The 18,669-nt window shown below is 46.6% G+C and overlaps 1 protein-coding gene across 6 annotated transcripts in view; it reads left to right on the forward strand.

Annotated features, from left to right (window-relative positions):
* VSTM4 (V-set and transmembrane domain containing 4) overlaps positions 1-18,669 on the forward strand; it is a 98,763-nt gene that overhangs the window by 52,926 nt on the left and 27,168 nt on the right. For 5 of the 6 annotated variants that reach the window (XM_048219276.2, XM_057308807.1, XM_048219275.2 and 2 more), the window contains exons 6-7: positions 13,422-13,528; positions 14,917-14,978. In XM_048219276.2, coding sequence (XP_048075233.1) covers positions 13,422-13,528; positions 14,917-14,978 — 169 coding nt within the window. Of the gene's footprint in view, positions 1-13,421; positions 13,529-14,916; positions 14,979-17,387; positions 17,682-18,669 lie in introns of those variants that run through there. The other variant, XM_057308805.1, reaches the window with a different exon arrangement.

Raw genomic sequence — 18,669 nt, forward strand, 5'->3', positions numbered from 1 at the left:
AGAAGAAAGGATATAATAAAGATTAGAACAGAAATCGATGACATGGAGAACACACACACACACACACAGAAAAATCAATAAAACCAAAGTTGGTTCTTTGAAAAGATCAATAGAATTGACAGATCTTAAGTTAGACTATACATGAAAATAAAAAAGAGAAAAAGCCAATTACCAAATCAGGAGGCAAAAATGAAATCACTGGGGCACGTGGGTGGCTCAGTTGATTAAGCATTTGGCTCTTCGTCTCAGCTCAGGTCTTGATCTCAGGGTCATGAGTTCAAGCCCTGTGTTGGGCTCCATGCTGGGTGTGGAGCCTACTTAAAAGTAAAAAAAAAAAAAAAAAAGGGAATCACTACAGACTCTTTAAAAGTTAAAAGGATTATAGGAAAATATTATGAACACATTGATTCTAACAAATTAGACAACATAGATAAAATGGAAAAATTCCTAGAAAGGCACAAATCACCAAAATTGATTTAAAAAGAAAGCTATAAAGTGAATAAATCTATAATAGGTCAAGAAATTGAATTGTTAGCTAAAATCTCTCCAACCAGGAAAAGCCCAGGCCCCCATTACTTTACTGGTGAAATATATCAAGAATTAAAGGGGAAAATAACACCAGTCCTTCACAAATTATTTCAAAAAATTTGAGAAGCGTGGTCTTTTCAACAAATAATGCTGGGATAAAATACATAAAGAACTCTTAACAACTCAATACTAAGATGACAAATAATACAATTAGAAGTAGACAAAAAAGATTTCAATAGTTATGTCCCTAAAGAAGATATACAAATGGCCAAAAGTTCATGAAAATATGTTTGTTAGTCATTAAGAGGTGCAAATAAAACCACAATATGATGTCACTATATACCCACAACTGTGATGATAAAAAGACAATGTCAGGTGTTGGTGGGGATGTGGAGAAACTGGAACGCTGTTTGTTGCGGGGTGGGGGATGTAAAATTGTGTAGCCTCTTTGGAAATCCATTTGGTAGTTTCTTAAAACATTAAACATAAACTTACCATATGACCCAGAAAAATCTGCCTAAGAGAAATGAAAGCATATGTCCACGCAAAGACATACATACTGTTGTTCACAGCTGCTTTGTTCCTAATAACTAGAAGCTGGAAACAAACTAAATATAGCCAACAACTGGTGAATGGATAAACACCGTTTAGTAATCCACTCAATAAAATACAATTTGCTAATAAAAAGGAACACACTGCTGGTACGTGCCACACATGGATGAACTCAGAAACACTATGCTAAGTGAACTAAACCAGATGCAGAAAATCACATGTGGTATGACAGCATCCATTTGGAATGTCCGGAAAAGGTAAATTTATAGGAACAGAAAATAGTTGCTTAGAGCTGAGGGTGGGAGCAGGAATTAACTATAAGTGGGCAAGAGGGAACTTTTTGGGGTAATAGAAATGTCCAAAAGTATATTGTAGTGATGTTCGCACCACTTCATAGATCTGCCAAAAATTATTGAATTGTATACTTAGGCTAATGAATTTTATGGTGACTCAATTATCTCTCCATAAAGGTACTTGTTTCTTGTTAAAAGCATGTGCTCCACGGGGCCCTCAGGACCGGCCTTTTGGATGTGGGCGGGAGGTTATGGATGGGGGGCTCAGAGGCTGTGAGGGGCCAGCCTGCCAGTGCTTCACAGGATTTGCTTGCTGTGGTCTCCTGTCTGGCTTTCACTGTTAGCCAGCAGTGCCAGGCATGTGGGCTCCTAAGACTTACCCGTGGGTTGCCCCTAGTCTGAGCTGGTGCTAAGGCTGGAGCACAGGAGGGTGTTACCCCAGCCTGGTGGGCAGGGGAGTTTGGTCTTCCCCAGACCCGGGATACCTCCCAGACATCAGGGATGACCGCAGAGGCCCACTCCGATGCCACCCCTCTCCCAGCTGGTGCTTTCGGCGAGTCTGTTTGAGTGCCCGAGTCAAGCTGTCTCCATGCGCATGTCTGTTGTGGGGGCCTCCCACAGATCGACCTCTGGAAAGCTTGCCTTTACTCCACTGCACCCCAGGACCATGCAGAGGAGCCCTTCGTCTTCCTGCTCAGAACCTCAGGCCGTTTAACTGCTTGCAGCCCAGATCCTCTGCCTCACTAGTGAACTGGTCAGTCCTTCAGACTGGTTCTGGCCGGCACTGTTCTTTGTGGCCCAGGGAGTTCCTCCTGTCCCTGTGGTGCTGGGGGCTCCCAGACCCCAGCTCCATCTGTGCTATGGCAGTGGGCGGCTGGGCCCCTAGAGTCTCAAGCTATTATCAGCATAAATGTTCTTCTCTGTCCTCTGACCACTTCCTCCTAAGGGAGAATGGGCAGAGAGCGCAGGGCCAGGGCAAGAGGCCAGGAACGGAAACCCTCAGGCAGGGGAGGGCCCCCCAGGATGAGGCTGTGCTGGGGCTGAGGCTGTGGTCACAAAGAGAAAGCCTGCCAAGTGACTGGGGCAGAACCTGGAGACCCTAGGGGTTTCAATGGCTTGTTGCGAGAAGCTCATACAGAAGGGAAACGAGTCTCGTCTTGAATGGGTGTCGCTCCCAAAGTCGGAAGTTGCCATCTCCTGGGAAGGGTGGTGCTGACTTTGGGGCTGGGAGGCTGTTCCTTTCCCATGGCTAAGTGCTCTTCTGGAGCGAAAGGCCGGGCCAGAGGGAGCTCTCAAGGCTCTGCAAGATTTTAAATGTGCTTTCCCCAGGGAAGGCAGCTCCTGAGAGTAGCTCAATGGATAAGCACAAAACCACTCCTAAAGGTCCCAGAAAGTCAGATTTGAAAATGAAGCACCACCAGTTGCATAGAGATACGGTGTGTCCCCACACCATGACGTCTTCTTCCACGGGTCCAGATGCCTTCTTTCCGTAGGTCAAGTTCAGGAAAGTTGCCAAGAAGATGGACACGGACACCAAAAAGGCAGTTCTTAGTCAATAGATTTCCTGACCTGTTGCTTAACTTCTTCTTATGGGGTTGAGATAATAAAGTATTTGCAAACAGGAGAAATTGAAATGGACAGTATGTTCCCTGTGCCAACAGCAGTTACGGGACCGAAGTAATCCAAGCTTTCTTCATGGGTTCTGGCACGTACGCTTTCTCACGGATAAGCAGGGGCACGGACTATTTATATGTTGGATAAATTACAGACACAGGGTTACTGTGGTTTATGAGCTTCCTTTAAACATTTTTCAGTTTTTTCTGAACCATCAGAGATTTTTTTTTTTAAAACATACCCCTACGGTATAGGATTTAATGAATAATTGGCTTGTTCAGGATCTTAGCATGAAGGCAGGAATGATTTCAGAGAGAATTGTGAACATATCAGCTCTAAGCTTAGATATGTAACTACTTGGTACATTTTCATAATATTGCAGAGTGGTAGTATCACAAAATTTGTTTCTTCTGTGAAAGGTAATGTGCTGTGATGTTTAGAGTTTCTGGGGCCAGGCTGCCTCGGTTCAAATCTGCACTCCGCCACTATCTGCTGTGTGCCTTCGGCTAGTTTTTCTACGTCTTCGATGAGATGGGGACAAAGATAGCCCAGCGCTTGGTGGTGTTGGGAGGATTGAAAGAGTCTGTATAAAGTGCTTCCAATGGTCCTTGTAAATGGTGAGCTCTATGCAAGTGGTTCTATTATTATTCAGTCATACTTATGAGTGATTCTGCTATATAGAACTTCTTGTGAGCTTGTAAGGCTTGACGGGCAAGGATGAGATAATATGCAGCCCATGCCCTTGAGGTCCGTGTTGAATGGGAGAACTAGAGATGTAAAACCGTGACAGTGCCCATGTGATACCCACAAAGTTGATGCAGGCGCCTAGAGGGGGCGCCGCCAACCCCGTCTTCTGGGCCGGTGGGTGGTAGGGAAAGCTTCCTGGAGATGAAATTTGGGCCAAGTATTGAAGGCGGGGTAAGAGTGTTCCAGAAGAGGGTTGGGGGAGGGCAGCGCACAGAAGTGGGGAGAAAGGGGTACACTGGATGGGAGGCTGGGGGCTTGGAGGCACGTGGTCCACAGGAGTGAGGTGCCCTGGGGATTCAGGGCAGAGCACCAGGAAGAAGAGGCTGGAGTGGGTGGCATGGCCAGAAGCCAGGGATGGGCACAGGGCTAAGCATTGCCACATACTTCTTCATTGAATTCATTCACACAATGCATCTCCTTCCTTCCTCACCATAACCCCATGAGTGGGTGCTGGGTTGTCCCATTCTACAGATGAAAACTGATGCACAAAGAGTGTGGGATGGTGGTGAGGTCTTTGCTGGGTGGAGGTGGAGCAGCGAGGGAGGCCAGCCCAGGCCAGCTGGCTCCAGGGCTGATGCTCTGGCCCCGGGCATGCTGGGAAGCTCAGACTTGCTTGTGAGGGCTGCAGTGCTGGTGTTCGCACAGACGAACGAGGAGGAGACTCGACAGGAAGCCAGGACAGTGGAAGGAGAAGAGGGAAGACGCTGGCCATGGCACAGACGCTGGCCACGGCTGCAGCTGCCCTCCACCCCCCTGACTTTGAAAGGTCATTGTGCTCTGGTCACAGGCATCAATTTGCAAATGCTCCAGGCTTTGTTGTTGTCGTTTTGTTGGTTTTAGCCCACATACTTGCTAAACGCCTTCCGCTCTGGCCATGTTCACCCGAGCTGGAAGGTGGTGCGCGCAGGGGTAGTGGATGTGGGCGTTGTGTCTCCTGGCCCCTGTCCTGCATCCCTGACATCCGTGCTGGGCCTCTCATCTTCACCGCCCCCCCCCCACCTCAGGTCTCAGGCCCAGTGTCCTTCCGTAGCCCCCAGGCAGAGGCAGGCATGACAAGGGCCAGCCTGTGAGATGAGCTTGGTTGTTATTCCTCGCGTAATGTAAAGAACATTCCACCTGGAGCGTTCACCCGGCAGCTTGGTGACCTTGGGCCACTTGGCTTCTCTGGGAATTTTTCACCCTCCACAAAATGGGTGCAAGTCTGCCTTTGTCCCTTTCGCTCAGGGTCGCTGTGAGGATTCGATGGGCTCTCAGCCGCTGTGGGCTAATTCCTCGTAATTACTCACCGGATGCCCCTGCACCCCCGCTTCTGAACACTTTATGGGATTTATTTCTAATCCTCATAAAACCCTGCAAGGCACAAATTAGTCTCCCCAGACTAAGAACAGGAATAAAACTGCCAACTGCTAGATAAATAGCTAGCCCTCTGTACTATTTACGAACCTTTTGATTCCAGGTGACAGGAAGGCTAGCACAGATGCTCTTACCCAGGAAGGGGCTTGGCCGGCCCATGTCACTAGGGGTGCTGCAGCAGGTGGGCCTCAGGGCAGCTCTATCTAGGAGACACAGTGTTACCAGGGTGGTGGCTTCCATCCCCAGCCTGTCTCTGGGCAGTGCTGCCTCAAGGGTTGGCATCTGCTCAGGCCAGGCTGGCTCCCCTTGGGAAGAGAAACGTGGTGGCAGGTGCATTCCCTTCTGGCCTAATGAAGGAGTTCGTCTCGCTTCCTGACAGCAAACACAGTCACCCCCCAGTGTTAGGGGACCAGCCTGAACCAAGCACGGTAACCAGAGGGTGGCTGGGGTCAATCCCACCCAAACACGTACCCTCAACCCTAGGGGCACAGGCGATAGAGGCGGGGTGCACATCCCCCGCGACCTCTCTCTGCCGTTATTCCTACGACCCAAGACGAGAACACTGCGTGGAACCACCAAATATTAACTAAGTGCCTCCCGGTCTTAGCAGTCTGTATTCAGAGACTGCAGATTCACAAACAACTCAGTGGCCTGGCAGAGCCTCTGCTCAGACTTCACAAAGCTGGCAGGGACTGCAGACGACGGGCTTCAACACAGAGGCCCCAGCAGAACCTCTCGGGTTGTGTAAACCATTTATGATTTTTATCATAAAAGGCCATGGAGGCTGTGGACAGGGAGACGCCTTGGCAACTCGCTCACAAAGAAGCAGCTTTGCTCTGATGCTGCTTGCAATGTGCACGCCAAGATGTCGCAGGACGGAAGCAGCAGCGGGTAATGCACCGTGACCGCCAAGGGTCTGCCGGGCTCTGCTAGGGGCACTGCTTCTGGCCCCGGTCGCAGAGAACTGTCATGTCTGGCTCCCTATTCAAGGACTCTGAGAGGAGATTCCATAGTACTGATGATAATAATACTGGTGAGATAATAGAAGGTGAGACCCATTACATGCTCGTTGCATACCAGACACGGTTCTGTGTTCTTGGCATGTATCACTCATTTATGGAAGTCATTTCAAGGGAGTCGCGTGAGTGGGTGTCACCCTTCGTCCATCTTGAGAGGGGAGTTCTACAACTTTGAGGCAGCTCCTGGCATGTGGTTTCCATTAACCTTGAGTAGTCCAGTGGCCAGGGAAGCCCACGGAGCACGTCCCGAAGCCTAGAGCGAGATGTCGGGAAATTTGCCCTATTGCATGAGTCATTGGCCTTTCTCCGTGGCAGCCAAGCTGGGGGTGGGGGGGCTGTAATCACACTTCTCCCCACGGCTTATTGAGATATAATTGACCATAACTGGTAATGACAGTGAGTTGCCACCGTAGTTGTTGAGACCGTGTTCCTCCTTTAAGATTCCACACTTGACGTTGCAGGGTACAGGGTTACGGGGCGATCAGTGTGCTGCAGGAGATCTTGGACAAGGGAGCCCAGAGCTGTTTGGCAAGGAGCTCATGGTCCTCTGAGGACCCGTATCAGGCATCATCAGTGTCAAAACTGAGCTATGTGGGCAGGAGGAAAGGAAGCACATGGACATTTCTGCAGATGAAATAGGCAACTAAAGCAATGATTTGGAAAGACAGCATGGAGCTAGAAGGGCTTGGCGGGACATGGCTCCAAGAAGCAGGCCTGGGGGGATGCCGGCAGGACCAGAACCAGCGCGTCTTCCTCAACCCCGTTCCCGAAGGGCTTTCTGGGCTGGGTTCGTTTGGCCGACAGACAACACTTGGCATCCTGGCCATCCCAATTCAAACAGCAACAAATCCCTTTGCAGCATGTGACAGACAGCTGTGTGCCCAGGGACGAGGGTGCCTGCTCATTCGATGAGAAACAGGATCAAACAGACCTCAAGGAAGCATTTTGATTCATAGTTCCTGTGTTGAGGCTCAAAGATTGCTCTGGACCAAAGGAAACACTTGGCATCTGGGGGGCGAGGGTTGGATGGACTAAAGCCCCCCAGCGTGAATGGTTAGCCGCACCTCTAGTATTATCCCAGAGAGCGGCGGGTATGAGGACGGTCACTGATGGTTGGGTGAGGACCCCTATGCCACAGGCACTGGGGTTCAGTATGAGGGTGCTTTGATCTCACATTTAGTTATGGAGGCAAGATGTGGCTGGGTCTACGAGTGTTCGTCTTAATTATGTTCTTTGGGGGGATCAGCTCTGTTTGTACTGTTTTATTGTTTTTTTCTACTCCCGAACACTTCGCTATAGAGTAGAGGCACCGAATTTCCACATGGCGGCCTTCCTCCTCCCACCTCCATTTTGACAGCTGACATCACTTATTCCAGATAATTCCAGGTACAAGAACATGGTCCCCTCCTCCTCTGCCCAATCTTGGGCCCGGCTGGCCCTTGGTCTTGGACACCAGCCACAGCTCCTGCCTCCAAGTGCCCAGCACTCAGGTTGGCCCCTCTTCCTCCCACCCAGGCAGGGCTCTAGCAGCTGTAACAGACCCAAATTTAGTACAGACTTACATGCAGTGGAATGCTGATCTCGCCTTTCAGTACCTTCTCTTTAGGGAGCTGGTTAAAGCCCAGAGCAGCCATTGTGGATCTGGCTTGATTTACCCTCTTCCTGTCCTAGTTTTCTTATTCTCTGTTGTCTGGGCTGGACCCAGAGTCCTTGCTTCGGGGCCAAGGAGACAGGCCAACCTGGATCAGATCCCACGTCTCCTGCCTGGACCTCTCTGAGGCTTCATTTTTCCATCTGGGAGGGTCCGAGATTATGGATATCACACACTTTTCACGGTGCCTTGCATAGGAGAGAGGCAAGTGCAGCTCTTACTAACTTCAGTTCGGCAAAATATAGTTGCTTGCAGTGTGTTCAGTCTAGCAAAATCCAGGTTGCCTGCTTCATCTGGTGTGTTGGAGTAGCTGTCCATTGCCCAGGGGGGCAGCCTCGTCCACCTCCTTACCTGCCGGCTGTGTGCTGTGCTGGTTCTTAGAAAACACCGCTGTCTCTGTGGTAATAGGAGAGCATGCTGTACCATCTTGGGAGGAAAGATTTTCTGATCAAAGTTTAAGTTGTAACTTGTAGCCCTCCCCTCAGGGCCAAGACACGGTGCCAGGAGATACCCACGTGGCAACCTTGTTCTCTCTGGGGCATGCCATGAAACCTTCCACGCTGCTCCCCCACACCCGAGACTGGGGTCCGTGCTACTGAGCCACTTCCTGCGCCGTCTAATTTAGGCTATGCTAGCCAGTCTGAGCCTCATTATAACCCTGTGTTTACAGATTGGGGAATGAGGCCCAGGAAGCGAGTGACTTGCCCAGGGTCACCCCTCCAGTCAGAGTGGAACCTGATTTCGTGCAGACCCGATCCCCTTGTCCAGTGCCCATTCACTGGATCCGACCTCCATGTGCCACAGAGCAGAGGTGCCCAGCTCTTGTGGGAGGGGGACGCCGTGAGGGGTGGTCCAGCCAGAACCTTATACCTGTCACACACGCGTGCCAGCCACGTGGCCCTGGTTGGAGCCAGAAAGACAGCCCCGTTTTCCAGAAATAACACTGCTTTCCAGTCACACAGCTCTCTCATTTAGATGGACTTTCCGGCCCGTTCTCTAACTTTTTGGGTTTGACTGGCTCCAGCAACGCTTGCTCCCTTGTGTCGGAGACAAAACGCAGTCCTGTTCCAATCTAAGATATAGACTAACTTCCTGGGAAGGGAATTATAATGCGGAGTTTCTTTGTCAAGAATTTCCGCCAGTCTTGCTGGCTCAATGGGAGACATAATATTCTGCGAGCAAAATCATCGGTCATGTCATGGGGCTGACTCATTGTATATGAATTCTCATTGTTGAAGTACGAATTAGAGCTAAAGTTAGTGTAGTGCAGTTTTGCTGTTTTGAAGGAACACGGTGATGACAGAGCAAGTCTTTTTTAACTTACTGAAAGCCCTGGGCCTGCGAGCACGCATTTATACAAATGATGTCCCAAAACTTTCATTTCGTATTAAAGAGCTAAAGGACCGAGTCCAAGAAGAGAGAAGGGGAAGGGGAAATCTTTGATTCTGCACGGCGTGAGCTGCACCTGGGGAGGGCGCTCCAAACTCAGAGGCAACAGACACAAAGAAAACACCGAATGATTTTAGCAAAAGAAACAAATCACCGCGCATTTAACAAGAAGCCATAATTCAAAGGGAATGGGGGGAAATGTCTGCAATAAATATGTCAGACCGATGTGAAAGGTGCACGCTAATCTATAAGAGAAACTCGGGACTCTAATAAATGATAGCAGATGTCCATACATCATTCGTAAAAGGGGAAACACAACTAGACACATGCTGGAAATGCTCATTCTCACTGGAAGTCAGAGAAATGCACGTAAAAGGGAGATCACGGTTTTATTCATTAAGCGAGTAATTTTTTTAAGCCAATAATTGTGGTGGTAAGGAGACTGAAAACAGAAATACCCTCGTCCATTGACTGAGTGGCTGTGAGGCAGTACGAACTTGTTGGACATCGTTTTGACAGTGGGAATTAAATACCCTTTAAAATGGTCCTCCTCCATGAACTAGTAACCCCAGCTCTAAGATTCTCACCTAAAACAAAAGTCTCAGAGTGGAAAACCATGATGCATAAATACATTTATGGAAATATTACTCGTGTATCAAGTATTATTACTTAGATGTCAGAGAATGGTTGAGAAAACTGTGGCATAGCTTCTCGGCAGAGTAGTATGAGCATGTAACAATATGGAAAATAGAGATTAGGTAAAAAGGGTGTGAAATTATATTACGTTACAACCAAAAAAAAAATACAATGAATAAAAATCAAGGAAGAGTTTCAAGTTAATGTCCACACAAAAGCTTGGACATGGATGTTTGTGGCGGTGTTTTTCATAATGGCCCAAGCTTGGAAGCAGCCAACATATTGCACAGTAGGGGATGCGTAAACGAGCCGTGGTTCGTCCAGACAGAGGAATATCATTCAGGGCTGAAAAGACATGAGCTATCAAGCCATGAAAACACTTGGAGGAAACTTTAAATGCCTATCACTAAGAGAAAGAAGCCATTCTGAAAAGGCGACCCGGTGTATGATTGCACCTGTATAAGATTCCAGAGAAGGCAAAACTCTGGAGACAGTGTATAGATCATGGTTGCCAGGGGTTGGGGGGCAGGATGGATGAATAGGGGGAGCTCAGAGTGTTTTGGGGGGTTCAGCTATTCGGCGTGATCGTACAACGGTGGATACATTGTGTATTTGTCCAAAGCCATGGAACTCCCCCAACTCCCCCTCATGTCAGTTATGGACTTTGGGTGCCAATGACGTCCTGATATAGGTTCATCAGTCATAACAAACGTCCCACAATGGCGGGGGATGTTGATGATGGGGGAGGCTGCGCATGTGCAGGGGACATGGGGGGGCATATAAAAAAATCTCTGTACCTTTTACTCCATTTTGCTGTGAAACTAAAACTTCTCTAAAATAAATGAAGCCCATTAAAAAAATTAGACAAGAAAGAGGAAGAAGACTGGAAATATCTAAGAAGGCTGTGTTTTGGTTAGGAGAGACATTTATTTTCCTTTTTCTCCATGCCTGTAATTACCATTTGAAAACATGAACATGCATTAATTTAAAATGGAAAGAAAAAAATAAACACTTCAAGAGTTGAAAGCTGTGAGATGAAGCTGTTCGTGCAGTTGTGTATTTAAGCAATTCTGAGAGTTTTTGATCCCTTGTTTCTTCTTAGTGTCAGCGTTTTGTAAACGCACATTCCTTTGGGCTATTTGTGAGTTTACACAATTGACCCTGTACTCTAAACCTATGGCCCGTTGGAGTTTCAGTTCCTAGTAAAAATAAGCCGTCTTTGGGGAATCTCAGCATGATCTGTATTCTTGGAATTTTTCCCACAATGCGTGAGGCAGTCTTTGTTCATTTAAAAAACCCCAGGACTCTGTTAGAATAGCTTACCTTCTCTTAAATGGATGCAGACATTTATTTGTGTTTAATTTACTGTTTTGCAATGATTCTGTTTTTCAATGGTTATACAATCACATGGTTTAATAATTAAAATTAAAAAGTTTAACAATTGGACTGCCTGGGTGGCTCAGTCAGTTAAGCATCTGCCTTCGGCTCAGTTCATGATCCTAGGGGCCTGGGATGGAGTCCCACGTGGGGCTCCCTGCTCAGCGGAGAGCCGGCTTCTCCCTCTGCCTGCTCTGCCTGCAGCTCCCCCTGCTTGTGCTCTCTCTCTCTCTTTCTGTCAAATAAATAAAATCTTAAAAAAAAAAAGTTAAATAATTGACTAAAAATCGATATAGTGATAATTCTTCCTGCCTGGTCTCCCATCTGTTTAGTTCCTCAGCACCCCCTTTCTAAGGAACCATTATTTTATTTTATTTTTTAAATTTTATTTATTCATTCATTCATTCATTCATTCATTATTTGAGAGAGAGAGAGAGAGAGAGAGAGAGAGGGTGAATAGGGGGAGGGGCAGAGGGAGAGGCAGAGAATCCCAAGCAGACTCTGTGCTGAGTGTAGAGCCAGACGTGGGGCTCCATCTCATGACCTGAGATCATGACCTGAGCTGAAACCAAGAGTTGGACACTTAACTGACTGAGCCACCCAGGTGCCCCTGGAACCACTATTTAAAAATTCTTGTGGCTGCTTCCAGAGTTTTTTTATGCATGTATATGCAAACACTAATATATATTTTTATTTTTCTCTATTTTTACACAAAAAGGGCACATTTTGTACATTGTCCAACATCCAGCTTTTCCACTCAGCAATGTATCTTTCCTCATCAGCACATAAATAGCTTCTTACTCCTTTTTGCGGCTACAGAGAACCCCGCATGTGTATTTGTGGACTCACCATCATTTCCTTAACCAGTCCCCTGCTGAGGGACAGTTGGGTTCTTTCTTATCCCTTGCTGTCAGCAACTGCACCGTGAGGACAAATCTTACAGATACATTTCATACACGTGCAAGGATATCCACAGAATAACTTCCCGGAAGTGAAATTGCCGGGTCAGAGTGTATGTCTCTATAGTTCTGATTGCCAAGCTAGTCTGATTGCCAAGCTAGTCTCCTTTGGGAAGGGTTTACACTCATACCAGCCGTACTTCTGAGTGCCTGATTCTCTACATCCTTGGTAAAAAAGTGCTTTACATCCGATGTGATTATTGTCATTCGGGTATGTGGAGAAAGGAAGTGCAGTCTGTTTTAATCTGGCTTCCTTTCGTGAGGGAGCCTTAGCATGTTTTCATAGGTAAGAGCCTTCCTCTCGTGCGATAACTGTTTACTGCCCCCCTTCATTCTGATCGTTAGGCAGTAGTCATAGTTCTATGGATTACTAGAAATTCTTTTTGCATTAGGCAGACAGCCTCTCTTGGTAACTGTACCTAGCTGGCTGGAACGAGTGTCTCAGGACAAGAGGCTCTGAAAGGGGCCTTTGCTGGAGCCACTACGACGCATTTGAGATAAGAGTGATAGCCATTCAAGGAAGCGTGTGGACTCCATCCCGCACGCAGCATCAAGGTTTCCCATCAAGCCAGTCTGTGTGTGTAAGTTTTGTCACTTAACACCTTCGCGTCTTGGTTTTCTTACCTGCAATATAAGGCTTACCAGTATCATCATTCTGGGTGACAGATAGAAAGAACCTGACAGCTCAGCGAGGACACAGGCCCAGATAACTGAAACCACCCACAGCCCTCCTGAGGTGAAGCCACTTACCGTCCACTAAGAGTAAAGGTACAGTGGGAGAAGAAAGCAGGACCAGTCACGGGGGCCCCTGGAGATGTCCGGGTGCAGCTCCCAGGGCCCTTTCTCCCTTGCACAGCAGGTGCTCTGTGGATGGTGAACCACAAAAATACGTGCAAAGAATCTTGGTCTTAGGGTAGCTCAAGCGGAAGTTTCTAATCGTATCTTAAAACCCTTGGTGATGTGGCCAAGCCAGACTGTAACTGAGGCAACCAGTATAAACCATCAATCTCTGCATCTGTAACTGCGTAGACAAGCTGGCCCCGGATCTCTCCAGGGATCTTTGAACGTTAAACGGCACATTATAAATCACCAACCAGCTCGTCTCACCACCCTTATCTTAGCCACAGGTCAGTGCTAGACCTCCCAGGCATCCCTGGAGATCAGCCTGGAGTGATCCCCATCCGGCTGTAAGAGAGCTTCACCTTACGTAGGTACTCAGGAAGCACACAGAAGCTCTTGCTTCCTTTCCCTTTCCCTGCAACAAACCTGCTTTTGCCCTCACCACCACTCTTTTCTTGTATAGCTCAGGGGAGACTGTCACCAGTGTGACCAGCTTGGCCCCACTGCAACCCAAGAAGGGCAAGAGGCGGAAGGAGAAGGCCGACGTCCCTCCTGCCGTGCCTGCCAAAGGTAGGAGGCTAGCCTACGGTTACCCATGTGGGAACCAGCATGGCTCATCTAGAAGTGGGTCCGGGGTTTGCAGTGGGATCGGGACAGGGGGAGTAGACAGATGGAGGCTGTGACATCCGGTGATTATATAGCCTGGAGAACCCCACCTAGGTTCTGATCATAACTAAGCTCCATCACTGGGGTGGGGCTGAGGGGGGTGCACTGGCCCAGCATGGCATTAGTGGGGAGATGGGAGGGGGAGGTCAACGGGCACAGATTGATTCCACAATGTATTTCACCTTGACCTATTAACATGCTCACACATGGTGGGGTGGGACAAAGGGGTATCAACATCTTCTTGGTTCGTTCAAGGCAATGAAGTCTCTCTGATTTTTCTAAAGATGTAAACCGGGCATGTAGTTTATTTTGGATTTGTTCTGGGGATAAAATGAGGGTTAGTCTTTGATTCCGGTTGTAATGTAGAGCAACACAGGTGAGGAAGATGAGTGTTTCTGGAGAAGAGAACGGCTCATGTCTTAGGAGAACTGAGACCATTTACAGATAGTTCCTAAAATTACCGTGGCCAATGTTTGGAGATGTTCATACCTCAAAGAGTTTGAAATGTAGTTGGAAGTACGAGGACTGTCCCCTAGGGATCCTTGGGGTCCTGTGCTGAAAGCCACCTGCGCTCAGGCTGAACACATGTTGGGTGGACAGAGGGGCTGGAAAGCCTGGGCATTCTGGGAGGCATGGCAAGTGTAGATCTGGGGAGGGAAGGGGGCAGAGAACCCTGCTGTAACGTCTCATTCAATCAGAGTACGTAGTACCCTACCTTACGAAAGATGAAAGAGAGCCTCAGAGAGCTAAGTGGTAGAGCCTGCCTTGGAGGTGAGGTCTGCCCGACTTTCAAGGTCAAGCTCAAGTTCCAAAACATTGAAATAGTCATTACATGATATTGGGGGGAAGAGCCTCAGTTTCCTCCTCTGTTAAATGGGGACAATAAGACCCGCCTCCCTGATGACCTCTGAGGGCTGCTGTGAGGGTCACGGTCACTACTCTAACTGTCAGTATGTAGTTAGGATGAAGCCCCAGGGAAGTTTCTGGCGTAGGCTTTACCAAACATACCTGGTTCTCACCTGCACACCTGACCTCTTGGTAGCTGGCAGTGTTCTATGCAGAGTTGTTTCACTGACCTTGCTGGTGGGAGAGGATGACATGTCCAAAGACTAGGGTATGATTGCTGTCCATGGAGGGGGACCCAGTGGTGTCTAGGTCAGAAATCGAACTTCTTCTACGGGGGCAGGAAGGGGTGCGTGAGTCTCCACAGAGTATGTCTGCAATGCTCGTGCTATGTGGGCGTTTCGAATCCTGGAGGAAATGCAAGCTAAACCCTTGACATGCTTCCACAGCTCCCATAGCTGCCACATTCCATAAACCGAAGCTGCTGAAACCACAAAGGAAAGTCACCCTGGTGAGTAACCGTATTCTGTGTTGTTGTTGTCCCCGCAAGCCTTAAACATACTGGAGGTGCAAGGAGTACCTTTCCTGACTCAAAACGTGCTGAAAGATCTTGGTGCTTTGGTCCCCAGTCAAAGGCATTCTCTCTTCTTGGGTCAGCTTTTGAGCCATCTTTTCTCTACATCTGGTTCCCAGAGTGGCTTTTTAAAAATCCAAGGAGAACCATGTTCCATTATAAATACTATTTTTCAAAAAGATGAAAAAAAAAAAAAAGCCACACTTCAGAGGGTATAAATAGAATATGGTCCTGTTTATATAAATTTACCTGATAACTACTCTGAAGAGACTGCTGAAGAACCTTCCAGAAAATAGGTTGTAGCTATTTATTTTGACGTAACTGTAGATTTACAGAAGAGTTGTAAAGACACGGCAAGTTCCTGTCTGCCCTTCACCCAGCTTCTCCTAGGGTTAGTATCTCCCATAGTCCTAGTGTCTTTGTCAAAAGGAAGATTACTGTCAGCACATTGCTGTTTACCACACTCCAGACTCCGGCCAGATTTCAGCCGTTTTTCCACCCATGTTCTTCTCCTGTTCCAGGATCCAGTCCAAGATATCACATTGCACCCTGTTGTCATGTGTCCTGTCTCCTCCAGTCTGTGACATTCCCTAGTCTTTCTTTTTCTTTTGTGGCCTTGACACTTCTGAAGAAAAGTAGCCAGTTAATTTTTTTTGTTTACAATGTCCCTTGATTTGGCTTTCTCTGAGGTTTTCTGATGAGTAGAGATGAGGTTCTGGATTTTGGAGAGGAATACAGAGGTGATGTTTCCTCCTCATCGCATGTTTTTGGGGATGTGTGACGTCAATATGTCTTACTCATGGTGGCATTAATCGTGATCACCTGGTTAGGGTGCTGTTCATGCCAGGCTTCCTCCATAAGAAGTTACTATTTTTCCCTTTCCAGACCTGTTTGTTAGAAGCCAGTCACTAGGGACGCCTGGGTGGCTCAGTCGGTTAAACATCTGCCTTTGGCTCAGGTCCTGGGATCAAGTCCCGCATCGGGCTCCTTGCTCAGCGGGGAGCCTGCTTCTCCCTCTGCCTGCTGCTCTCTCTGCTTGTGCTCTCTCTTTCTCTGACAAAAAAATAAATAAAATCTAAAAAAAAAAAAGAAAAAAAGAAGAAGCAGCCTGTCAGTTAGTCCAGTCATACTCAGGGGAAGGAGAGAAGCTCCCTGTCCTAAAGGAGAAGTATTAAAGAATTTGAGGGTATCTGCTAACCACCACAGTAATTAATAACTATTTCGGGGAAGATATGTCAAGTCTAAGCAATAGCCTGTTTTTCCTTGAACTTTTGCCCACGATTTTAGCATTCATCCATGGATTTTGCTTGTAGCAGTTATTACTATGGTGTACTAATGGTGCTTTTGTTTTTTCCTTAATCCTTCTATTTTTACTACTCGAAATTCTTCTGTAAGGAAGAGCTGGACACCTTCTCTCTTTTATTTATTCACTAGTTTGTATTGGTATGGGTGCACACATATGAAAAATTTTAAGTTTCTAATTGTTATTTACTTTGTCACTAACATTGCTTAGCAGTCGTATATTTGTGTGTGAGAGACAGAGAGACAGAGAGACAGACAGGCGGAGAGGGAGGGAGAGAGAGAGAGAGACTGAGAAGGAGAGATATTGGCAGCCCTATTCTAAATGTGGATGTACTGGGAAGGGCCGAGATGAGCTTGAAGGAAAAGAACAAGGTGGAGAATTTATATACCAATTCTCAAGATTTACCTTGAAGCTACAATAATTGATAAACTATAGTATTAGCACAAAGATAGATAAATAGATCAAAGGAACAGAATAAAGAGCCCCAAACAGATCCACGTATGTATTGTCACTTGATTTTTTACAGAAGTGACATTGCAAGGCAGGGCAGGGATTACTTTTCAATATAGGGTGATGGGTCTGTTGGCTATCCATATGAAAAACAACGATCCGTTATCCCATAGACAAAAATTAATTAGAGAAGGATCATAGACTTAAATAGGAAAGGTAAATATAAAGCTTCCTAAAGATTGCATATGTCCCTAACTTCAGCACAGGCAAAGACTTCCTAAAACAAGACTCATTAAGTACCGATCATAAAGGAAAAGATTGAAAAATTTGGATTACCTTAAAATTTCGAATGTTGATTGTCGGGGTGCCTGGGTGGCTGGGTCAGTTGAACGTCCAGCGCTTGATTTTGGCTCTGGCTGTGATCTCAGGGTTGTGGGATCGAGCCCCCTTCGGACTCCGTACTCAGTGCAGAGCTGGCTTGAGATTTTCTCTCTTCCTCTGCCTCTGCCCCGCCCCCTGCTCTCTCTCTCTCTAAAAATAAAAATAAAAAAATAAAAAACCTTAAAATTTAGAAAGTCGATTGTGATTTAAAGGCACCAGGAAAGAATGCAAAGGCAAACCACAGGTTGGAAGAACGTGACGGCATGCATGCCTCCCGCGGAGGATTCTTACCCAGAATGTCTGAACACCCACAAATCAGTAGGAAATAAAACGACAACTCTACCAAAAAAAAAAAAAAAGAAAAAAAGAAGAAGAAGCAGAAGCAGCAGAAATCTTCAACGTGCACTTCACAGAAGGAGATACACCAATAGTGAGCACATGCGAAGTATTAGCCTCATTGGCATTATGGCAATGCGAGTTAAAAAGTGAAAGTTAACATCTAGGAGGATGGCTAAAATGAAACACTTTTCCTTTTTTTTTTTTTTTTTTTTTTTGCCTGTTTTTCTCTGGCCCATTGGGAATTTGGGAATGTATTCAGTTTTATCTGTTTGTCAGATTCCTTTTTATTTTACTTTATGTCATATTTCAATAATCATTCCTTGCCAATTTTGTTACACTTCATCCCTACATTCTAAACAGCTATTCGAACTAAACGTTTACTAGTTTTGTTATTATTCTTTCTTGAATCTAATGTCTTCCTCCCAAATATCTTTATTTGCCTTTACATCTGAGCAGTTTGGGAATAAAATTCTAGTTTTGAGAAATATGCGGAGCACCTCATGTGCATTTCTATTTACTTCCCATATTGCTCAATGTAAATGCCAAGTTCCATACTGTGGCCTATAATGCCCTTTATCATACAAGCCACATATGTCATTTAAATTTTTAGTAGCCACATTAAAGAAGTAAAAAGAGACAGGTGAAACCAATTTTAATAATATGGTTTATTTAACCCAATATGGCAAAAAGATTATCATTTAAACATATAATCTATGCAGAAATTATTAATGAAATATTTTACATGCTTTTTGTTCTCCGAAGCCTTCAAAATCTACCATATATTTTGCACCTAATGTACAGCTCATTTCAGAGCCACGTTTTCAGTGCTGAAGAGCCACGTTTGACTAGTGGCTACCATATTGGAGAGCTCAGCCGTATAAGATCTAGCTCCCCTTACCTCTTTGACATCATTTTTGACATTGTCTCCCTTCTTTGTTCCCCTCTGGCCACCCTGGCCTCCTTGCTAGTCCTTAAACATACCAAGCATGTTCTGGAAGGGCCTTTGCACCATTTCACTCTGCCTGGAACATTCTCCCCAGGATATGCTTTGTGGCTTGTCACTCCCTGTAAGGTCTGTATGCAGATGTCACCTTGATGGAGAAGCCTTCCTGAAATCCTATGTAAAACATTGCTCACCCTCTGATGGCACTCCTC

This window comes from Ursus arctos, unplaced genomic scaffold (genome assembly GCF_023065955.2).
Source record: "Ursus arctos isolate Adak ecotype North America unplaced genomic scaffold, UrsArc2.0 scaffold_7, whole genome shotgun sequence".
Taxonomy (NCBI): Eukaryota; Metazoa; Chordata; class Mammalia; order Carnivora; family Ursidae; genus Ursus; species Ursus arctos.